The sequence below is a fragment of the Suricata suricatta genome, chromosome X (genome assembly GCF_006229205.1).
Source record: "Suricata suricatta isolate VVHF042 chromosome X, meerkat_22Aug2017_6uvM2_HiC, whole genome shotgun sequence".
NCBI lineage: Eukaryota > Metazoa > Chordata > Mammalia > Carnivora > Herpestidae > Suricata > Suricata suricatta.
This window is the reverse complement of record NC_043717.1, coordinates 43,785,263-43,810,435: the sequence shown is the minus strand read 5'-3', so window position 1 is coordinate 43,810,435 and position 25,173 is coordinate 43,785,263. Positions and strand designations below refer to the sequence as shown.

The 25,173-nt window shown below is 38.3% G+C and overlaps 1 protein-coding gene across 9 annotated transcripts in view; it reads left to right on the top strand.

The window, feature by feature from the left end:
* The window catches only part of PHF8 (PHD finger protein 8), a 90,332-nt gene that overhangs the window by 17,314 nt on the left and 47,845 nt on the right, over window positions 1–25,173 (top strand). For all 9 annotated transcript variants that reach the window (XM_029930831.1, XM_029930830.1, XM_029930835.1 and 6 more), the window contains exons 3-8: window positions 5,317–5,402; window positions 5,775–5,883; window positions 17,185–17,345; window positions 17,968–18,109; window positions 19,502–19,688; window positions 21,965–22,127. In XM_029930831.1, coding sequence (XP_029786691.1) covers window positions 5,317–5,402; window positions 5,775–5,883; window positions 17,185–17,345; window positions 17,968–18,109; window positions 19,502–19,688; window positions 21,965–22,127 — 848 coding nt within the window. The remainder of the gene's footprint in view (window positions 1–5,316; window positions 5,403–5,774; window positions 5,884–17,184; window positions 17,346–17,967; window positions 18,110–19,501; window positions 19,689–21,964; window positions 22,128–25,173) is intronic.

Here is a 25,173-nt window from a genome sequence, read left to right as displayed (position 1 = left end):
TTGCATATCTTCTTTGATGAGGTTTCTGTAGAGATCTTTTGCCCATTTTTAAATCAGTTTGTCTTATTGTTAATTTTTAAGGCTCTTTGTATATTTTGGATGGCATCCTTTATCAAATACGTCTTATGCAATTATTTACTCCCAGTCTTTGGTTTGTCATTTTGTTCTCTTGACAGTATCTTTCAAAGATCAGATTTTTAATTTTAATGAAGTCTATTTTATCAATTCCTTTTTTCATGGATCATGGCTTTGGTATTACATCTAAAACATCATTATTGTTATGCTCAGGCTCATCCAGATTTTTATCCAATGTTATATTCTAGGAGTGTTGTAGTGTTGCATTTAGGTCTGTGATCCACTTTGAGTTCCATTTATGTGAAGTGTATAAGTTCTGTGTCAAGATTAATTTATTTGCATGTGGATGTCCAGTTGTTCCAGTACCATTTGTTGAAACGACCATCTTTTAGCCCCATTGTACTACCTTTGCTCTTTTGTCAAAGATTAGTTGGCCATATTTATGTGGGTCTACTTCTGGACTCTATTCTGTTCTATTGATCTGTTTGTCTATCTTTCATCTATACCACACTGTCTTGATTACTGTAGCTTTGTAGTAAAGTCCTGAAGTCAGGTAGCATCAGTCTTCCAACTTTGTTGTTTTCATTCCATATTGTGTTGGCTATTCTGTGACTCAGATATTTTGGACAGTGTGAATTTATTGTGGCGCTGATCCAATGGGTGATTTTTCTCCAGCCTTGTCCAGTGGTCCAGTGTTACATAGTTGGATTGAGCCAGGGTTGGGATGTGCACATGGGAGTGATGGAAAGCAGTGGGGCAAGGGAGTTGAGGATATCTGTTGGAGAATGGCTGAAGGGAGGAATGCTGGAATCTAAGTTAGATAGTGAAGAAGGGTGAAGTCAAGAATAGGTGAAGAGGTGAAAAGTAGGCTCAAGGGATTTTGAGGGCAAAGAACAGGTGTAATGAATAAGAGCTGGATGATTATATTTATGGTCACAAGTGTGCTGTATGAATTTCATATTCTAGATGTGGAACTATTGCAAGTATTGACAAGGGCTGAATGATGACCATGAAAATTGGTAGCTGAAAGGGAAGTAGAGACAGCAGCCTCTAAAGATAAGGAGGTCAAACAGCTAAGAAGAGGCCAACATGTTGAACCTCTTTGCATCAGTACTAATGTCATGTGGGATGATGGCAGGATTTGGGATGGAGAAGAATCTGTGAGCAGGGTCTCTAATGGGTGAAAGGGGTATGTTGGGGAGTTGAGCTGATAGGAAAGAGGAATGGGAAGAGGCTTGGCTAGATGATATGAAGCTCAAAGGAGTAAAAGTTCCGGGGGGTCTAGGTGGCTCAGCTGGTTAAGCATCTGACTCTTGATTTTGGCTCAGGTTATGATCTTGTGATTCATGGGTTCAAACCCTATGTCAGGCTCTGCGCTCATAGTGCAGAGCCTGCTTGGGATTCTCTCTCGCCCTCTCTCTCTGTTCCTTCCCAACTCTGTCATGCTCTCTCTCAAAATAAACATTAAAAAAAAGGAGTAAGTGATCACACACAGGGGTAGAGGAAAGATGGTCTCTCACTGGAGAGTGAGGAGAATGTCTACTACCAACACACCCCTGAGTTACATAAGGGTCTGGTAGAATGCATAACTTCTGTCTGATGAGGTTCTAGCACCATGCTTCTTGGACATTCTTTGGTGAAGGACTGGGTTTGTCTGTTTTTTAAAATTTCCAAACCATAATGGACCAATCATTTGGTAAAATAAAAAATGAATTACTAGAAAAATGGATGAACCTTGTACAAAATACAAGCATCCAGATGGCCAACAGACACATGAAAAAATGCTCAACATCACTCATCATCTGGGAAAATGCAAATCAAAGCCACAATGAGATACCACCTTGCACCGGTCAGAATGGCTAAAATTAACAACTCCAGCAACAACAGGTGTTGGCAAGATACAGAGAAAGGGGACTCTTTTGCACTGCTGGTGGGAATGCAAACTGGTGCAACCACTCTGGAAAACAGGAGGTTCCTCAAAAAATTAAAAATAGTACTACCTTATGACCCAGCAATTGCACTGTGAGGTATTTATCCAAAGGATACAGTTGTGCTGTTTTTCAAGGGGCACATGCACCCCAGTGTTTGTAGCAGTGCTATCAACAGTAGCCAAGTATGGAAAGAGCCCAAATGCCCTTTGGCAGATGAATGGATAAAGATGTGATATATATATATGTATATATATATATCACATGCACAATGGAGTATTACGTGGCAATCAAAAAGAATGAAATCTTGCCATTTACAACTAGGTGGATAGAACTAGAGGGTATTATGCTAAACAAAATTAGAGAAAGACCAATATCATATGACTTCACTCTTATAGGGAATTTAAGATACAAAACAGTTCAACATAAGGGAAGGGAAGCAAAAATATAAAAAAAGGGACAAGGACAAAACATGAGAGACTCTTAAATAGAGAACAAACTGAGGGTTGATGGAGGGGTGGTGGATGGGGTGATGGGCTAAATGAGTGAGGGGCATTAAGGAAGACCCTTGTTGGGATGAGCACTGGGTGTTATACACGGGATGAATCATTGGATTCCACTCCTAAAATCATTATTGCATTATATGCTAACTAACTTGGATGTAAGTTAAAAAATTTAAAATCTTTTCACATTAAAAAAAAATACAAGCCCCAATTTCTTATTGTTAGATTCAACGGACATAAAATTACTCAGCCAAATTGTCATGAAAGTTATTGGATGCTTATGCTGACCTTTTGTACTTATTACAGACCTGTGGTGAACAGTTTACAGATCAGCATTAGTCTGTGGACCACACTGAATGGCACTTGTGTAGAGAAAATGGCTTCTCCTAGGAGAAGCTGTGGTCAGTTAAGCCAGGACGGTGAAGAAGGGGTTTGTTGAAGGGGATATGACTTAGATGTGTTTGTTTACCAAGAAATGGGGTTGCTTGGGGGTACAAGAGAAAAGTTAGGCATGTTGATGACCAGTAGATGTTTGGGGGTAGAAAAAGTACATAGCTACATGGGATGAAAGTTCAGGAGAGAGGGATGACTGGAGGGGCTTCTTCTTGAGCAGTGTCCAAGGCGAACAAGTGTGAGACAGAGAAAGCATGTGGTCTGACAAAGTGAATTAATGCTACAAAGTCTGGGGAATATATTTAAAGAAAGTTTAGGCTTGTGAAGGGTGAGGTGTGTTTCTCTGTTCTCATCGTGCTAAGCACTTTATTATTATTATTTTTTATTCTCAAAATACAACATAGTCTTGGATTTAGGAGTAAACCCAGTGATTCATCACTTTACGTGTAACACCCATTGCTCATCCCAACAAATGACTTGCTTAATGCCCCCATCACCCGTTTAATCTATCCCCCGACCCCTCCACTGCCATCAATCCTCAGTTTTCTATATTTAAGAGTCTCATATGGTTTGCCTCCCTCATTATTTTTTCCTTCCCCTCCCCTATGTTCACCTGTTAAATTTCTCAAATTCCACATGAGTGATCTTTCTCTGGCTGACTTATTTCGCTTAGCTTAATACCATCTAGTTCCATCCATGTTGTTGCAAATGGCAAGATTTTATTCTTTTTGATCATCAAGTAGTATTCCATTGTGTGTGTGTGTGTGTGTGTGTGTGTGTGTACACACAGCTTTTTAATTTATTCATCAGTTGATGGACATTTGGACTCTTTCCATAGTTTGGATATTATTGATAGTGGTGCTATAACAATTGGGGTGCATGCGCCCTTTCGATCAGTATGTTTGTAACCTTTGGATAAATTCCTAGTAGTGCATTGGTGGGTCATAGGGTAGTTCTATTTTTAATTTTTTGAGGAACCTCCATACTGTTTTCCAGAGTGTGTGCTAAGCACTTTAAATACATTATCTGAGCCTTTAAAATAACTCTACCAAGTTGATGGTGATATCTCCAATTTATTGATATGCAGCAGGTTTACAGACACAGGATTAGCACTTGGCAGTTGGGACAGTGGTGGGGTCCTGATACCAGGAAGTGAGTTTTTGAGCATGAACTTGGATGAAATAGTTGGAGTTCTGCCCAATTTTTATGCACTCTGCTATGTGTGGCTGACCAAGGATTTTAGGAGTTTGATCTTAGCCAGAAGTTTTTAGGAGGGCTGCTAATGACTTCTTTGCTGAGGAAGGATTTACTTTTGTGAGATTACCAACTCACATACACACAAACTCAAATTTTCAAAATTAAATAAATCTGTTTTATACATTACAGTATGAAATAAGTAACACATGTTCATTGTAGAGCATTAGAAAATATAAATAATCCTTCACTCAGAACCACTGTTGATTATAAAATACTCTTTTCAATCCTTTTCATTTAATCAAGTAAAATAGTTCAGTAAAGTTTCAAGATTTGATTATATGTTGAAGTAAGGATATTTTGGATGTGTTGGATATAATTAAAATTTATTTCACCTGTTTCTTTTTACTTTTTTTTATTTTACAGTGAGTGTGCACAAACAGGGGAGAAGGGCAGAAAGAGGGGGAGAGAGAGAATCTTAAGCAGGCTCCATGCTCAGTGTGGAGCCCGACACGGGTCTCTATCCCATGACCCTGGGATCATGACCTGAGCTGAAATTAAGCAACCCAGGTGCTCCTCTTTTTACCTTTTTAATGTGACTATTAGAACACTTAACTTACAGGGGCGCCTGGGTGGCTCAGTCAGTTAAGTGTCCAACTTTGGTTTAGGTCATGATCTCACAGTTCATGAGTTCGAGCCCATGTCTGGCTCTATGTTGACAGCTCGGAGCCTGGAGCCTACTTCGGATTCTGTGTCTCCCTCTCTCTCTCTGTTCCTCCCCCACTTGCACTTTCTCTGTCTCTCAAAAATAAATAAACATTAAAGAAATTTAAAAAAGAACATTTAAACTTACGTATTTGGCTCACATTATATTTCTATTGGACAGCACTGGTTTAGAATCTCTTCTAGCTTTTACCATTCTGAGTCTTAATGAAGCTTTGCCGTCTGTACATTTTTAACTCTATCATAATTGTTTTTAGACCAGTGTGGTCCAATGTAACTTTTTGCATTGATGAAAATGTTTGCTAATCTGCCAAGTTCTGTAACCTCTAGCCACATGTGGCTACTGAGCATTTGAAATGTAGCTATATGATGCAAGGAGAGTTTAAAATTTTATTGAATTAATTTAAATGTAAATAGCTATGTATACTGGACAGCACAGTTCTAGACCTTATGAAAAATAAAATTCCCATAAACCTTGGCTGGTTTTTCCTCTTTTCTAGTTGTGTTGGTGTTGAAGAAGAGAAGGCTGCTGACATTGACCTCTACCATTGCCCCAACTGTGAAGTCTTACATGGACCCTCCATTAGTAAGTAGATCTTGGGGTTTTCAAGAGAAGGTGGTCCAGAGGTGAGACAAAATGAAGGAAGCTTTGAAGGAAGATTGCCTTTGTCTGAGAGCTTGGGAAATAGCAAAAACCTCTGTAGGCTCAGCAGGCTACCAGCTGCCCCAGTGAGAGGGCAGAATTGCAGAGCTTTACCTCCCTCCCTTCCTGCAGATTTCCCCAGAGGAAGCACCAACCGCACCAAGAACTTTTCCTGAGTATGTGAGGGCCTCGTTGACTTCAGGTGCTCCAAGGGGTTGTTAAATTGGAAGAGAAGTGAGATCTGCTGAGGCTTTTGCTCTTGGAACCATAGCTCATATCCATTCTGACTCAGTCTTGTGTCTTTCTCTGGCTTAGTGAAAAAACGCCGTGTATCTTCGAAAGGGCATGATACACACAAGGGGAAGCCAGTGAAGACCGGAAGTCCTACATTCATTCGAGAGCTCCGGAGTAGGACCTTTGACAGGTGAGGGTTGGTGAATGCCAGGGCTCTGTGAGGCTAGGATTCATCTCTTCCCAACTTTGCCACTGGCTATCTCATTAGGTGCCTCCCTCATTTGGGAATATTCCCTTTGGGGAGGTGTGTTTTAGTCATTTTCTAAGAAACGTTGTTAGAGTTTTATCTGACATGCTGAGTACATTAAGGTCCACTTGTAAAAACTTTTGTTAGATTGGGAGGCAGTTTTCACCTGTCAGGAGAGGATATTTGCATGCACCCAAGGAATGCTTCAGTTAGGAGTATAAAGATCAAAAACTTTAATTCTCTCATTGTAGAGAAGAGGGAACTCTTTTTAAAAATAAAAGAAAAATGTTTGGTCATGTATTTCTTTTATATAAAAAAGTTTTCTCCCTTTTCATGTGTTTTTTAAATTTTTAAATTTTTATTTTAAAATGAAACCCTATGCCCAATGTAGGGCTATAACTCACAACCCTGAGATTAAGAGTCACATGCTCTAGTGACTGAGCCAGCCAGGTTTTTTTTTCCCCTTTAAAAAGAATAAAATTGGGGCACTTGGGGGGCTCAGTCACTTAAGCTGCTGGCTTCGGTTCAGGTCAAGGTCATGATCTCGTGGTTCCTGAGTTTGAGCCCTGCATCGGACTCGGTACTGACAGCTCATAGCCTGGAGCCTGCTTCAGATTCTGTGTCTCCCTCTCTCTCTCTCTCTGCCCCTCCTCCACTCATGCTGTGTTTCTCTCTGTCTCTCAAAAATGAGCAAACATTTTTTAAAAAAGATTAAAATGGGCTTATTAAAACAAGTTCCTTAAATGAAAATAATGAGTTAGAAAAAGTAATAAATAAAGCACTCTCTTTTGCTTGGTTTTTAATTCATGCAACCATTTTCAGCTTTCCTGTAATTGAAATGTTATTTAGACTTATGTGTTTCATCACCTTAATATCTTTTGATTTGTTTATTCAGAGGCAATAAGTCTCCTTTCTACCTCAGACCCCACAGATCCCTTCTCCAGTCAACCAGTTTCTTGTGCATTCTTCAAGAAATAGTTTTTGCTTATATAAGTGTGTGTGTTTGTGTGTGTGTGTCCTACTTTTCTAAAAAATCATAAACAGACTCAGTGTTCTGCATCTTGCTTTTTTTCAACCTAAATTATATATCTTGGAGATCCGTCCATACCAGCACATTCCAGTGGTTTTTATTCTTTTTCATGGATGTTTAGTATTCCATTGTATGGATATATAATTTATTTAACCAATCCTCTATTGATGAACACTTAAATTGATTCTAGTATTTTGCTGTTAAAAAAAAAGGTTGCCGTGAATGTCTTTTAACTTTTCTGCATATATGAATAAGTATATGTGTAGATTTACTACCTAAAAGTGAAATTGCTAAAGACTGTGTACTTTAAAAATGTTTATAAATGTTGCCAAGTTGTTTCCAGAGTGACTGTACCATTTCTTATTCCAACTAGATAGTGTGAAGGATGGCTGTTTCCCCATATTCTGGCCAACACTATTTATTATCTTGCACTTTTTGCCTTTCTGATAAGATAAAATATGAAATGTTTCCACGTGCATTTAGTTATGAAGAAGGCACATGTTTTTGTGCCTTTATAAGACATCTTTACATGTTTCTCTGTTTATTTCCTGCCTATTTGACAATTTTTCTATTGGGTTACTGCCCATGTTTTACTGATTTACAATAGCTTTTCTTTTTTTTTTCTTTTCTTATTTTTTAATAGTTTATGGTCAAATTGGTTTCCCTATAACACCCAGTGCTTCTTCCCACAAGTGACCACCTCCATTACCACCACCACTCCTCTTCCCCCCTTCCCCTCCCACTTCAGCCCTCGCTTTGTTTTCAGTATTCAATAGTCTCTCATGTTTTGCGTCCCTCTCTCTCCCCAGCTCTCTTTCCCCCTTCCCCTTCTTATGGACCTCTGTTAGGTTTCTCCTGTTAGACCTATGAGTGCAAACATGGTATCTGTCCTTCTCTGCCTGACTTATTTCGCTTAGCATGACACCCACAAAGTCTATCCACTTTGCTACAAATGGCCATATTTCATTCTTTCATATTGCTATGTAATACTCCATAATATATACCACATCTTTTTTTAAAATATATTTTTAATAGTTTATTGTCAAATTGGTTTCCATGTAACACCCAGTGGTCTTCCCCACAAGTACCCTCCTCCATTACCACCACCTCTTTACCCCTCCGCCTCCCTCTTCAACCCTCAGTTTGTTTTCAGTATTCAATAGTCTCTCAAGTTTTGTGTCCCTCTCTTTCCAACTCTCTCCCACTCCCCTCCCCATAGTCTTCCATTAGGTTTATCCTGTTCTCCTGTTAGACCTATGAGTGCAAACATATGGTATCTGTCCCTCTCCACCTGACTTATTTCGCTTAGCATGACACCTTCAAGGACCATCCACTTAGCTACAAATGGCCATATTTCATTCTTTCTCAATGACATCTAGTACTCCATTGTGTATATATACCACATCTTCTTGATCCACTCATCAGGTGATGGCCATTTAGGCTCTTTCCATGATTTCGCTACTGTAGAAAGTGCCGCTATGAACATTGGAGTACATGTCCTCCTATGCATCAGCACTTCTGTATCCCTTGGGAAAATCCCCAGCAGTGCTATTGCTGGATCATAAGGGAGTTCTATGGATAGTTTTTTGAGGAACCTCCACACTGTTTTCCAGAGGGACTGCACCAGTTTATATTCCTACCAACAGAGTAGTAGGGTGCCCATCTCTTCACATCCTCGCCAGCATCTATGGACTCTTGATTTGTTCATTTTAGCCACTCTGACTGGCGTGAGGTGGTATCTCAATATGATTTTAATTGTATTTCCCTGATGATGAGTGATGCTGAGCATTGTTTCCTGTGTCTGTTGGCCATCTAGATGTCTTCCCTGGAGAAGTGTCTGTTCATGTTTATGCCCATTTCTTCCCTGGGTTATTTTTTTTTCAGGTGTGGAGTTTGGTGAGTTGCTTGTAGATTTTGGATACTAGCCCTTTATCTGATATGGCATTTGCAATTATCTTTTCCCATTCCATCGGTTGCCTATTAGTTTTTTATTATTGTTTCCTTTGCCGTGCAGAAGCTTTTTATATTGATGAGGTCCCAACAGTTCATTTTTGCTTTATTTCCCTTACCTTTGAGGATGTGTCGAGTAGGAAATTGCTGTGGTTGAGGTCAAGGAGGCTGTTTCCTACTTTCTCCTGGAGGGTTTTGATGGTTTCCTGTCTCACATTCAGGTCCTTCAGCCATTTTGAGTTTATTTTTGTGTATGGTGTAAGAAAGTGGACTAGTTTCATTCTTCTGCATGTTGCTGTCTAGTTCTCCCAGTACCTGCTAAGTAGGCTGTCTTTTTTTATTGGATAGTCTTTCCTGCATTGCCAATGATTAATTGTTCGTACATTTGTGGGCCCAGTTCTGGGTTCTCTATTCTATTCCATTGGTCTATGTGTGTGTTTTTGTGTCAATACCATACTGTCTTGATGATGACAGCTTTGTAGTAGAGGCTCAAGTCTGGGATTGTGATGCCTCGCATTTTGGTTTTCTTCTTCAATATTACTTTGGCTATTTGGGGACTTTTGTGGTTCCATACGAGTTTAAGGATAGCTTGTTCTAGCTTTGAGAAGAACGCTGGTGCAATATTGATGGGGATTGTGTTGAATGTGTAGATTGCTTTGGGTAGTAATGACATTTTCACAATGTTTATTCTTCTGATCCATAAGCATGGAACGTTTTTCCATTTCTTGGTGTCTTCTTCAATTTCTTTCATAAGTTTTCTATAGTTTTCATCGTATAGGTCTTTTATATCCTTGGTTGGGTTTATTCCTAGGTATTTTATGGTTTTTCATACGATTGTGAATGGGATCAATTTCTTGATTTCTCTTTCTGTTGCTTCATTATTGATGTATAGGAGTGCAACCGATTTCTGTACATTGATTTTGTACCCTGCAACTTTACTGAATTCATTGACCAGTTCCAGAAGGCTTCTGGTGGAGTTGATCGGGTTTTCCATGTAGAGTATGTTGTCATCTGCAAAAGTGAACGTTTGACTTCTTCTTTGCCAATTCTGATGCCTTTTATTTCCTTTTGTTCTCGGATTGCTGATGCTAGGACTTCCAGCACTGTGTTAAACAACAGTGGTGATAAAGGACACCCATGTCGTGTTCCTGAGAGCGTTCCCCCATTATGGATGATATTCGCTGTGGGCTTTTCATAAATTGCTTTTATAATGTTTCATAAGTTCCTTCTATTCTGACTTTCTCAAGGGTTTTTATTAAGAAAGGGTGCTGTATTTTGTCAAATGCTTTTTCTGCATCTATTGACAGGATCGTATGGTTTTTATCTTTTCTTTTGTAAATGTGATGTATTACATTGATGGATTTGCGAATATTGAACCAGCCCTTTAACCGGGAATGAATCCCATGAGATCATGTTGGATAATTTTTTTATATTCTGTTGATTTCATTTGCTAGTATCTGGTTGAGTATTTTTGCATCTGTATTCATTAAGGATATTGGTCTGTAGTTTTCTTTTTTTGCTGGGTCTCTGTTTGGTTTGGGAATCAAGGTGATGCTGGCTTCGTAGAATGAGTTTGGAAGTTTTTCTTCTAGTTCTATTTTTTGGACTAGCTCTGCTTTAAATGTCTGATAGAATTCCCCTGGGAAGCCATCTGGCCCTGGGCTCTTATTCATTGGGAGATTTTTGATAACGGATTCAATTTCTTCACTGGTTATTGGTCTATTCATGCTTTTTATCTCTTCCCATTTGAATTTTGGTAGTGCATGTGCATTTAGGAATTTGTCCATTTCTTCTAGGTTGTCCAGTTTGTTGGCATATAATTTTTCATAGTAATCTCTGATGATTGCTTGTATTTCTAAGGGATTGGTTGTAATAGATCCTTTTTCATTCATGATTTTGTTTATCTTGGTGCTCTCTCTTTTCTTTCTGAGGAGCCTGGCTAGAGGTTTATCAATTTTGTTTATTTTTTCTAAAAACAAACTCCTGGTTTCATTGATCTGCTCCACTGTTTATTTGGATTCTATATTATTTATTTCTGCTCTGATATTTATTATTTCTTTTCTTTGCTGGGTTTGGGGTGCTCTTACTGCTCCCCTTCTGGTTCCATTAGGTGCTGTGTTAGATTTTGAATTTTTGCTTTTTATAGTTTGTTGAAATAGGCCTGGATTGCAATATACTTTCCTCTTTGGACTGCCTTTGCTGCATCCCAGAGAGTTTGGATTGTTGTATTTTCATTTTCCTTTTTTTCCATATATTTTTTAAATTTCTTCTCTAATTGCCTGATTAGCCCAACCATTCTTTAGTAGGGTGGTTTTTAACTTCCACATTTTTGGAGGTTTTCCAGACTTTTTCCTGTGGTTAATTTCAAGTTTCATAGCATTGTGATCTGAAAGTGTGCATGGTATGATCTCTATTTGTTTATACTTATGGAGGGCTGCTTTATGCCCCAGTATGTGATCTATCTTGGAAAATGTGCCATGTGCAGTTGGTGAGAAGGTGAATTTCCTAACTTCAGGATGCAGAGTTCTAAATATATCTATCAGTTCCATCTGTCCCAGTGTGCCATTCAGGTCCATTGTTTCTTTAGTGATTTTCCGTCTGGTTGATCTATTCATTGCTGTCAGTGGAGTATTAAAGTCTCCTGGAATTAGCACATTCTTATCAATATGATTGTTACTGTCTGTGATTGTTTTATGTATTTGGGTCCTCCCCATTTTGGTGCATAGATGTTTCTAATTGTTAGCTCTTCCTGATGGAGAGACCCTGCAATTATTATATAATGTCCTTTTTCATCTTTGTTACTGCCTTTGCTTTAAAGTCCAGTTTGTATGATAGAAGTATGGCTACTCGGCTTTCTTTTGGCTTCCAGTTGCATGATAGATATTTCTCTATCCCTTTACTTTCAATCTGAAGGTGTCTTCATGTCTAAAATGAGTCTCTTGTAGACAGCCAATAGATGGATTTTTATGTTTTATCCATTCTGCTACCTTGTGTCGTTTAGTTGGAGCATTCAGTCTGTTTTCATTCAGTGTTATTATTGAAAAATGTGGGTTTGGTTTCAGTGTGTTCTTCATAGAATTCATGTTTGTAGTGGTGTCTCTGGTACCTTGTATTCTCTGCAAAATTTCCCTCATAGAGTCCTTCTTAGGATTTCTTGTAGGGCTGGTTTAGTGGTGTTGAATTCTCTCAGTTTTTGTTTATTTGGGAAGACCTTTATCTCCCCCTGTATTTTGAATGATAGGCTTGCTGGATAAAGGATTCTTGGCTGCATCTTTTTTCTATTCATCATATTGCAGATTTCCTGCCATTCCTTCCTGGCCTGCCATGTTTCAGTAGATAGGTCTATAACCCCTTTGATAGGTTTCCGTTTGTATGTTAGGGCCCTTTTATCCCTAGCTGCTTTCAAAATTCTCTCTTTATCTTTATATTTTGCCAGTTTCACTATGATATTTCGTGCTGAAGGTTGATTCAAGTTACGTCTTAATGGGTTTCTTTGTGCCTCTTGAATTTGAATGTCTATTTCTTTCCCCAGATTCAGGAAATTCTCAGTTATAATTTGGTTTAGTACCCCTTCAGAACCTCTCTTTCTTCCTCTTCAGGAATTCCTGTGATACAGATGTTTCGTTTGACTGTATCACTCAGGTCTCAAATTCTCCTTTCCTGCTCCTGGATCTATTTCTCTCTTTTTTTTTTTTCCTCAGCTTCCTTTTTTGCTGTAACTGTGTCTTCTAATTCACCTATTCTTTTCTCTGCCTCTTCAATCTGTGAGGTGGCCACCTCCATTTCACCTCATTTATAATCTTTTTTTAAACTCATCACAGCTATTTTGAAAGCCCCTAGTCTTTGTATCAGTAGGTTTTCTGATGCTTTTTTTTCAAGCTCAGGGATTAATTTTATGACAGTTTTTCTAAGTTCTTGTTCATTTATGTTGCTTAGATCTGTTTTGAGCAGTTCTTTGGCTGTCACTTCTTCCTGGAATTTCTTTAAGGGAGAGTTCCTTATTTTGTCATTTTGGCTAGCTTCCTGTCTCTTGTCTGTTTTGAAACTCATTCTGCTCTGTGTACCTGTTAGTATTGCTCTATTAAAGGAGTGTTATTGACTGTCCATGGCCTGTCGTTTCAGGAAATGTTCTTTTAATGGTGTCTCTCAGTTTCTCTTGTTGTGCCTTTCGTTATTTTATTTCCCTACTCAGTGACATTTGGGACTCTCCGTTATGCGTACTTTGACTTTTTTCTTGGGGTAGCCCTGAAAGGGAAAACAGGCAGACAAACACACAGGGAACAAAAACACGCAAACACACAGACAAATCAAAGAATCAAACAAACTAAAAGGGGGAAAGGAAGAATAGGAAAGGAATGGAGAGGAAAGAGAAGAAAAGAAGAGAAGAAAAAAATAAGGGGGGGCAGAGACATCAAAGGACAATGCACAGTCTCAAAGCGTATAACCAGTCGAGGGGAGAGATAAGGATGAGATAATGGAGAATATATTCAGGCATCTTTGAGGTTATCTTCTTTCTGGAGTCTGTATTTTCACCTCCCACTCTTGCAGATAAGAGTAATGTCTTTCTCAGTTGAATAGATGGGGTGGATGACGTTTACAGAGCTCCCTTTTTCTCCACCATCTTGTCTCCTCTCTTATAATAACTTTTTTACAAAAAATTTTATTTAACCATTTATTTATTGAAATATAAGTAACATACAGTATTATATGAGTTTCAGCTGTACAATATAATGATTTCACAATTCTACCCACATATGAGTAAAATCGTATGGTATTTGTCTTTTTATATCTGACTTATTTCACTTCGTATTATGCCCTCTACGACCATCCATGTTGTTGCAAATGGCAAGATCTCATTCTTTTATGGCTGAGTAAATATTCCATTGTATATACATACCACATCTTCTGTATCCATTCATCTATGCAGAGATGTTTCGGTTACTTCTATATATTAGCTATTGTACATAATGCTACATTAAATAATGAGATTGTCACCTTACAGCTGTCAGCATGGTAAGACTAAGAAAGACAAGAAATAACAAGTGTTAGAGAGGGTGTAGAGAAAAGGGAACCCTTGTGCACTGTGGTGGGAATGCACACTGTTGTAGCTATTGTGGAAAACAGTATGGATATTCCTCAGATAATTAAAGATCAAAATATTTTCTCATCCAGTAATTTTATTACTAGGTATTTACCCAAAGAACATGAAAACATAAATTCAAAAAGGTATATTCATCCCTGTATTTCCTTGTGGGAAATTTTAATTTTTATGTAGTTAAATTCATTTATTGCTATTTTTAATGATTTCTATGCTTTGTCTCTCCTATGTTTTTTCTACTAATTTATGGCTTTATTTTTTTTCTTTCTACATTTTTATTTAAATTCTAGTTAGTTAACATATATGGTAAAATTGGTTTCAGGTGTAGAATTTAGTGATTTATCTCTTACATATAACACTAAATGCTCATCACAAATGCCCTCCTTTATATCCATCACCCATTTAGCCTATCCCCCACCCACATTCCGCATGCACCTCTCGCCTTCAATCCTCAGTTTGTTCTCTATAGTTAAGGGTCCCTTATGGATTGTTTACCTCTCTTTTCTTCCTTCCCTTATGTTCATCTGTTTTGTTTCTTAATTTCCACATATAAATGAAATCATATGGTATTTATCTTTCTCTGACTTATTTGCTTAGCATAATACACTTTAGCTCCATCCACATCATTACAAATGGCAAGATTTCGGTTTTTTTAAGTTTATTAATTTTGAGAGAGAAAGAGATCTCTCATGCATATGAGCAGGGGAGGAGCAGAGAGAGATAGAGAGAGAGATAGAATCCCATGCAGGCTCTGTGCTGTCAACCAATGTGGTGCTCAATCTCACGATCCATGAGGTCATGACCTGAGCCAAAATCAAGAGTTGGATGCTTAGCTAACTGAGGTACCCAGGCACCCCAAGATTTCATTTTTTGATGACTGAGTAATACTCCATTGTGTATACACAGCACATCCTCTTTATCCATTCATCAGTTGATGGACATTTGAGCTCTTTCTATAGTTTGGCTATTGTTGATAATGCTGCTATAAACTTTAGGGTGCATGTACTCCTTTGAATCAATATTTTTGTATCCTTTGGGTAAATAGCTAGTAGTGCAATTGCCGGGTTTTAGGGTAGTTCTATTTTTATCTTTTTAAGGAAATTCCATACTGTTTTCCCAAGAGCTGCACCAGTTTGCATTCCCGCCAACAGTGTAAGAAGGTTCCCCTTTCTCCACATCTTCACAAACATCTCTTGTTTACTGTGTTGTTAACTTTAGCCATTCTGACAAGTGTGAGATGGTATCTCATTTGGGTTTGATTTGTATCTCCCTGATGATGAGTGATGTTGAGCATCTTTTCATGTGTCTAAGTCATCTGTATGTCTTCTTTGGAAAAACTAACAAAACTAAAAGGCTGCCTATGGAATGGGAGAAGATACTTGCAAATGATGTATCTGATAACAGGTTAGTATCCAAAATCTTTAAAGAACTTATCAAACTCACACCCCAAAATGAATAATTCAGTTAAGAAATGGGTGGAAGACACGAATAGACATTTTTCCATAGAAAACATACAGACGGCTTCATTTTTTTTTTCAATTTAAATGTTGATCCGCCTAGAATTGTGTAAAGAGTAAGATAGACATTGATCTTAGTATTTTTCCAGTTGCTCGTTCCAACACAACTTGGTCAAATAGTCCATCTTTTCTAACGTGATTTTTTTTTTAAAAACCCTCCTTTTTTTTAGTTAATTACAGACATGTGTTAAGAAATCAGTTGTAAAAATTGTTTTTTAATCAGTCTTTATTTTTTCTCCTTTTTATTTATGTTAATTCCAGTATTGTTAACATACAGTGTTCTATTTGTTTCAGGTGTACGGTATAGTGATTCACCAATTGTATACATTACTCAGTGGTCTTCAAGATAAATGTACTCTTAATCCCCTTTACCTATTTCCCCCATCACCTCACTCCCCTCCCCTCTGATAATCATATGCTTATTCTCTATAGTTTTTTTTCTATAGTTAAGAGTCTTTTTTGATTTGTCTCTTTGTTTTTCCTTTGTTTGGTTTCTTAAATTTCACATATAAGTGAAATCATATGGTATTTCTCTTTTTCTGACTAACTTATTTCACTTAGCATTATACTCTCTTGCTCTGTCCATGTTGTTGCAAATGGCAAGATTTCACTGTTTGTATGGCTGAATAATATTCCATTTGTGTGTGTGTGTATTTTATATATATATATATATATATATTTAACTTATATATATATATGTATATATATATATATCACATCTTCTTTATTCATTTATCTATTGATGGACATTTGGGTTGCTTCCATAATTTGGCTATTGTAAATAATGTGCCAATAAAATAGGGGTGCATATTATCCTTTCAAATTAGTGTTTTCATAATCTTTGGGTAAATACCCAATAGTGTGATTACTAGATCATATGGTAGTTCTATTTTTATTTTTTTGAGTAACCTCCATACTGTTTTTCATAGTGACTGCACCAGTTTGCATTCCCACCAACAGTGCATGAGTGTTCCTGTTTGTCCACATCTTCACCAACACTTGTTGTTTCCTGTGGTTTTGATTTTAGCCATTTTGACAGGTGTGAGGTGATATCTCACTGTAGTTTGGATTTGTATTTCCCTAGTGATGAGTGATGTTGAACATCTTTTAATGTGTTTATTTGCCATGTATATGCCCTCTTTGGAAAAGTGTCTGTTTATGTCTTCTGCCCATTTTTAAATTGGATTACTTGTATTTTTTGTGTATGTGCATTGCGTGTGTAAGTTCTTTATATATTTTGGATACTAATCCTTTATTGGATATGTCATTTGAAAACCAGTTTTTTTTTATTTGCCAATGTTTTAAATGGGTGATGCTGCTCTTGATTAGAGTAAATTAACTAAAATTGCAGATACATCTTTTCTTTCTCAGCAGGCTATTACTGATTTCTTCTTTTGCCATTTTAGAGAAGAGAACACTATTAACAAGATATCCTTGGGTTAGCTTCCCCCGCCCCCCCTGCCAGTGACCTGGCTTCTTGCCTTGGATAAGTTATTTCTTTTCTGGCACGTGAGGTATATGCCATTAGTTTACAGTCCATGTTAAGGTCTGCTCAGGAAGGCCCCATCCATTGGGTGAATGGCAGCATCAAGTGAAGCCTTCAGTGTCAGAGCCCCTGGGGCTCAGGCTTTCTTTCATATGGCCCACAGCTCAGATGAAGTGATTCTGAAGCCCACTGGAAGTCAACTGACGGTGGAATTCCTGGAGGAGAATAGCTTCAGTGTGCCCATCCTAGTCTTGAAGAAAGATGGATTGGGGATGACGCTGCCTTCACCATCATTCACTGTGAGGGATGTGGAACACTATGTTGGTAAGCAAGATGAACCGTTTTAACTATGAAATCATTTACTCCCATCAAGGCCCATGACCCTTTGCCTCCAGTCCACCTTTGTGTTTCTTTTCTAGCCATCTTGGGACTCTGAGGTAAAGTGCTTTGCCTGGAGTCACTCTTTGGCAAAACTAGAACCAAAATTCTGGTTTTTGTTTCCTTTTTCTCCTGCCAGGCTCCAAGCCCCCAGGCTGAGCCCTATTTTTTTTTTTTATCAGGGAAATTCTAAGGATCATGGGGGGGGTCTCTCTTCTTTTGAGACAAGAAAGCCTCTGACTTTTGACTTCTTGTGCCAGTTGTCTTATGGGCATGAGTTTTTGGGGATAGGAAGAGAAGAAGTGAGGGAATAGGGCCCAGGCATGTGGATTGTATCATGAGTGTATCTGACTTTATGTCAGACAGTTCTGTTGCTCTAATAGGCCTGGACCTAGCACATTGGTGTAAGGAGAGTGTGAGGGATTCCTACCTACGTACATACATATAAATACAGTGTCTGAGGTGAGAAGTTTTGAGGGTCCATCCATTCTAAGGACAGGTGAAGGGAGGAGGGAGGCATTCCTGGTCCCTGAGACCACTTGGTGCAGAACCTATCCCTTTATTCTAGGTTCTGACAAAGAGATTGATGTGATTGATGTGACCCGCCAGGCCGACTGCAAGATGAAGCTTGGTGATTTTGTGAAATACTATTATAGTGGAAAGAGGGAGAAAGTCCTCAATGTCATTAGTTTGGAATTCTCTGATACCAGGTAGGAGGAGCAGGGGTAAGTAAAAAGCCTAACAAATTCCCTGGAACTTGTGATATACTGAGTATAAGTGTTCCTTTCCCTTCCTCTTGGTAGTTTGGGATGATGAGCTGGTTTATACTTCCTGGGGTAGTTGTTCCCATTATATAACCAAATTGTATTCTCTTCTACAGTTTCTAACAGTGGGTAGATTATACAGTAGCCATTATAATTAATTTTTGTCTCCAACACCCAGGACAGCTTTCTTAGACCTTTTTTTGGTATTTAGATTGTAGTGTGGTAACTATTTAATTCCCAATATAGGTCCTCTGTCCCTGGAAATAGATTTACTGAACTATCCGTAGGTAGTTTCTCTTAAGGGTAAGGTTACTTAGATTTAAAAGAAAAAAGACCATTTTATAATCTTTAAATGATTCCATCTGGACTCATGCATTCAATAGATATGTGTAGTCTTCTCTGTGCTCAGAAATGCGGAAGATCCAAAAAAATCATAACACATCTTTTTGCCCTTAGAAAGCTTATGTACTTTTTTAACTTTTAATTTTGACATAATTATACATTTATAGGAAGTTGCAGAAATCTGAACAGGGAGGTCCTGTGTATTCTTCAGCCAGTTTCCATCAATGGCAACATTTTACATAACTATAATGTATTAAAATCCTTGCCATTGGTATTAAAATACAGAGTTAACAACCTGAGGGTTTTTTTTAAAGCTATGTTTGTTTGTATCTCATTTCATCTTGAAAGGCTATTTGAAGTAGCTTACAAAGATACAGAGAGAATAGACCAAAATGGCACAAATGGGAAATAAAAGTGGAGAAATAGGATGCATCTGGTGGGTAATCTGCACACAAATTCATGTATGAGTGTCTGGAAAGTTATTAGAGAAGGACTTTAGACTTTTCAGTGAATTTCTTGAAGGTCAGGACAAGGAAGGGAGTGCAATATCATAAGGCTTGTGGTTTTACATAAGATAAAAAAACAACAGGTGTTTGGGAGAAACACTTTACCTGAAACTGAGCCCTTGAAAGGTTTCTCTAATGGTTCCTCATAAAGAAGACACTATGACATGAGGACAGTACAATAACTGTTATCTATCAACTAGGTGCCAAGTGAGTGGACCTGGGTCAAGGGAGTTATGAGCATTTAGTGGAGGAAATGACCTCCTTTGGGGAATTCTGTGGATTGGGGACTTGGGACCTGGAACTTCTAGAGCTGAGAGGAATGAGGATGCTGACCAGACGTAGAGAAATAAGTATCCTATGTGCCCTTGGGGATCCTTTGGAGAGGACTTCTTTGTTATATTTCATCTTACTGAGATGGGGAGCATTTTATTCAGGCTTTAACCTTTGATTCCCAATCAGCTGATGTCTGCTCTCCACCCTTCCTTGCTAGGCTTTCTAACCTTGTGGAGACTCCCAAGATTGTTCGGAAGCTCTCATGGGTGGAGAACTTGTGGCCAGAGGAGTGTATATTTGAGAGGCCCAATGTGCAGAAGTACTGCCTCATGAGTGTGCGGGATAGCTATACAGACTTTCACATTGACTTTGGTGGCACCTCAGTTTGGTACCATGTGCTCAAGGTAGGAATGAATGTGGCTTCTTCTATAGGCATCCTGGCTTTGGGCTCCCTCTTCATTTTAGGTGGCAGCACAGAAGAGGCTGCTGAGGTCTACCTACCTCCTAGATTCTATTTGGGTGATATTTCTATACAACTGTATCAGGGTATGGCACTTAGTGGATATGCCATATAAACTGCATCTAAACTGTTAATGCTTAACATTGTTTTTAATAACAGCAGGTGCCTAAGGTTTTCTGACTATTAATCTTAAATGAACTACTCTATACTCCAATGATTATATATGGAAATGTTTATATTTACTGCAGATATTCTTGGTAACATGAGAAACTTCCTGTCCCCCATCTTTATTGAGGTATAATTTATACACCATTAAAATTAATCTATTCTAAATGTATAGTTTGATGAGTTTTGACAATTCTATAGTTGCATAACTGCCACCACCAGGACAGAGCATATATGACAAGGTTTTTTAAATGTTTATTTATTTATTTTGAGAGACCATGTGCAACAAGTAGGATAGGGTCAGAGAGAGAGGGAGGGAGAGGGAGAGAGAGAATCCCAAGCAGGCCTTGCACTGTCAGCACAGAGCCCAATGTGGGGCTCGATCTCACAAACCGTGGGATCATGACCTGAGCTGAAACTAAGTTGGACACTTCACCGACTGAGCCACCCAGGTGCCCATGACCAGATATTTTTTGTAATGTTAGCCTTCCTATGGGTAGTTTCTTTTTTAGTGATTGTTACAATTTTGTAATTAGCATGTTGATTATCAGTGACTATGAAGGATTTTTGAAGTCTGGAAAATAAATTTCTTTTTTTTTTTAATCTTTATTGATTTTTGAGAGAGAGAGAGGGAGACAGAGTGCAAGTAGGAGAGGAACAAAGAGAGAGGGAGACACTATCCAAACCAGGCTCCAGGTTCTGAGCTGTCAGCACAGAGCCTGACCTGGGGCTTAAACTCATGAACTGTAAGTTCATGACCTGAGCTGAAGTCAGATGCTTAACTGACTGAACCACCCAGATGCCCCTGGAAAACAAATTTCTTAAGTAATTTTTATTCTTTTCCACCATCATACTATTTATTTTTCTTATCAGAAATGCCAAGGAAAGAGCAGAAAACTTGGCTCTGGCTCTTGTACAAATGATCACAGATCCTAAACTAGTTGTTTCCACTGGCTTATCATGAAATTGGAGCATGTAAACCACTACTATGCAAATGCTAGATTTAACTTTTTCATTTTAAAATAACATTTTTTGTATAGAAAAATTGCAAAAATGGTAGGATGAATTCCTGTGTGTACTTCACTTTATTCCCCAGATGTTATCATTTTATTATATTCTCTTTTTCTAAAGCAAACATAATAAAATAGTTCTATATATGTTTTGTTTTCTGAAACATTAGAGAGTAGTTGCAGACATGGTGTCCCTTTATCTTAATAATAATTCACTGCATATTTCTTGAAAATAAGTACATTCTCTTATATAACCACAATATAGTTATCAAAATCAGGAAATTAATATTGATATGATTACTGTAATCTACAGATCTGATTGAAATTCCTTCAACTGTGCAATAGATAATATCTACTGTTATTGCTTTTCTACATTGAAATTTATTATCAGGTAATATTGGTTAAACTAGTCAGGCTGTAGGTTGAGGATATTTTTGTGCTGGTGGGCTTTTATTTCTTTTCAACCAAATAATCTATCTAGTGATTGTCCAGGCAAAACATAATGAGGAAATAAAATGTTTTCCCACCAGATAATCACCTAACATATAATCTTCTAGAAGTCCTTGGGCAATTACTGAACTTTTAAACTTTTATTAGCTTTGATTGCAGGTGTGAGAAGGAACATTCTCTGTAAGTGGCATTTAAAGGCAAATTCAATTTTCTTCTCATCAGTAATGTGGCCTTAAATTCTCCCAGGGCTAGTAGTATTGATCTACTCATCTGTAGAGGCCATTTTTCATTTTTGTTTGCATCTAAATTAGGAGCTTTTGGTGTACCTTTTTCCTAAGTTGAACAATTTTGTTTGAAATGCCCTTTCCAAATCATTTTTGTTAATCTTCCAGAGGCTTAAAAGCACAAAGTACAAAGGGACCTTTTGAAGTTTTCCAAATCCACATAAAAAATGATTCTTGGATAGGCTTGGGAGAGAATCTGTCATATTACATGGTCTTAGAGCATGGGAGAGAGAATATCTTTTGGAGACCCTCTGGAGGATTTTTATGAAAATTGTTGATATTTTTGGTACTTAAACCTCTTTTTGTTTCAGGGTGAGAAGATCTTCTACCTGATCCGCCCAACAAATGCCAATCTGACTCTCTTTGAGTGCTGGAGCAGCTCCTCTAACCAGAATGAGATGTTTTTTGGGGACCAGGTGGACAAGTGCTATAAGTGTTCCGTGAAGCAAGGACAGACACTTTTCATTCCTACAGGTCTTCCCTGGGCCCCCTCTGGGAGGGTTTCCGGAGGGCTGGAAAAGGAATGGAGAATGTAGTACCAGAGCTAGACCCTTCCCTTAATGTACTGATATGATTATGTGGAAAACCCTCTCGTATCAGCTGATGACTCAGAAACAGACCTCAAGAAAATTCACATGATGGCTAGTAGGTAGCATGGGTCCTTGGGGAGGCTGCAGGTGGGAAGGTCCAGAAGAGGTTGATGGACCTCTTGCACTGGGCTATGCCAACTTGCTGGACAGATAGAGAATAGGTCTCTCAGCCCAATGACTCTAGGGATAATGACTGGAGGCTGGCATTGTAGGCTATAAATCAGAATTACTTGGGGTGGGGGTTGGGGCTTTTTTCCCTTTAAACAATACATGCCTAGGCTTTACCCCTAGCATTATGAATTTTTAGGTCTGGGGTGGGAACTGAGTGTATGTTTCGAAAAGGTTCCCCCAGTTGCCTCAATTTGGGAAAGTTGACATCTTTACCATGTTGAGTTTTTCATGAACCCAGTATATCTTTCCTTTTATATTTAGATCTTCCTTGATTTCTTTTTTTAAATATTCTTTTAATGTTTATTTAATTTTGAGAGAGACAGAATACAAGTGGGGGAGGTGCAGAAAAAGGGACACATGGAATCCAAAGCAGGCTCCAGGCTCTGAGATGTCAGCACGGAGGTGGACACAGGGCTCGATCCCACTACTGTGAGATCATGACATGAGCCGAAATCAAGAGTAAGACGCTCAACTGACTGAGTCATCCAGGCACCCTAATATCTTTGGTTTCATTCCTGGTATTACCTTTTTGTGCCTTTTCTGATTCTGTGTCAATCTAATAGAGGTATGTCAGTTTTTCAAACATTTTAAAGAACCACTTTCTGTTTCATTGATTTTTTTTCTGTTGTCTTTGTTTTCAGTTTCATTGATTTCTCCTTTTATCTTTGTTTTTCCTTTCTTCTGCTTGCTGTGGGTTTATTTTGCTCCTTTTTCCAGTCTTGAGACAAGAGCTTAGATTATTGATTTCAGACTTTCCCTGTTTTATAATGTAAGCATTTAGTGCTATAAGTTTTCCCCTTAGCACTGATTTAGCTGTGTCATATATTTTGATATGTTCAATTTTCATTTTCATTTAGTTAAGTGTACTTTTTAAAAAATTTGGTATGTAACAAACACCATAAAACTTAATGTTAAAGGGTGCAGTTCAGTTTAAAAATATATAGTCACAGTGTTGTACAGCCAGCACCACTATCTAATACCAGAAAATTTTCATCACTTCAAGAAGAAATCCTGTACCCATAAGCAGTTACTCTCCATTCCTTCCACTCCTCCCCTCCCCCCCCCCCCCCCGCCCCTGTCAACCACTTTTGTCCGTTCTTTATATATGGATTTGCCTATTGTATTTCATACAAATGGAATTGTTCAATATGTGGTCCTTTGTGTCTGTTTTTTTCACTCTGCAAAATATTTTCAAGGTTCATCCAAGTTCTAGCATTTGTTAGTACTTAGTCTTTAAATGGCTGAATAATATTCCACTATGTGGGTATACCACATTTTGTTTATCCTTTTATCATCTTATAGGCGTTTGGCTTGTTTTCACTTTTTAAAAAAGTTTTTTATATTTATTTTCTGAGCAAGAGAGAGTGAGAGAGAGTGCAAGCCAGGGAGGGCCAGAGAGAGATAGAGAAATAAATCCCAAGCAAGCTTTACACTTTCAGCACAGGACCTAGTGTGGGACTTGATCCTACAAACTCAGCTGAAACCAAGAGCTGGATGTTTAACTGACTGAGCCACCTAGGCACTCAGTTCATGTGCACATTTTTGTGTTAATGTATATTTTCAGTTCTTTTGGCTGCATACTTAAAAAAGGAATTGCTGAGTCATATATTAGTTCTGTTATCTTCTTGAGGAACTACCAAACTGTTCTCTAAAGTACCTACCACCATTTTACATTCCCACTAGCAACCTATAAGGATCTCAATTTTTCTCCATCCTCCTCAACATTTGTTCTTGTCTATTTTTATTATTATAGCCATCCTAGTGTGTGTTAAGTGGTATCTCATTGAGATTTTATTTAATTTTTTATTTTTTTTATTTTTATTTTTTTTCTCATAATATTTTATTGTCAAATTGTTTTCCATATAACACCCAGTGCTCTTCCCCTTAAGTGCCCTCCACCATCACCACCACCTCTTTTCCCCCCTCCCCCTTCCCCTTCAACCCTCAGTTCATTCTCAGCATCCAATAGTCTCTCAAGTTTTGCATCCCTCTCTCCTCAACACTCTCTCCCTCCTCCGCTCCCCCTGGTTCTCTATTAGGTCTCTCTTGTTTTCCTGCTAGACCTATGAGTGCAAACATATGGTTTCTGTCCTTCTCTGCCTGACTTATTTCACTCAGCATGACACCCTCAAGGTCCATCCACTTTCCTACAAAAGGCCATATGTCATTCCCTCTAATTGCCATGTAGTACTCCATGGTGAATATATACCACATCTTCTTGATCCATTTGTCAGGTGATTGACATTTAGGCTCTTTCCATGTTTTGGCTATTGTTGACATGTGCTCCTATGCATCAGCATTTCTTGTCTCTCTTGGGTAAATCCCCAGCAATGCTATTGCTGGGTCATAAGGGAGTTCTATTGATAGTTTTTTGAGGAACCTCCACACTGTTTCCCAGAGCGGCTGCACCAGTTTACATTCCCACCAACAGTGTAAGAGGGTGCCCATCTCTCCACACCCTCTCCAACATCTATAGTCTCTTGCTTTGTTCATTTTAGCCACTCTGACTGGCGTGAAGTGGTATCTCAGTGTGGTTTTGATTTGTGTTTCCCTGATGATGAGTGATGTTGAGCATCGTTTCATGTGTCTGTAGGCCATCTGGATGTCCTCTTTGGAGAAGTGTCTGTTCATGTCTTCTGCCCATTTCTTCACTGGATTATTTGTTTTGTTATTGTGAAGTTTGGTGAGTTCCTTGTACATTTCCGGTATTAGCCCTTTATCTGATATGTCATTTGCAACTATCTTTTCCCATTCTGTCG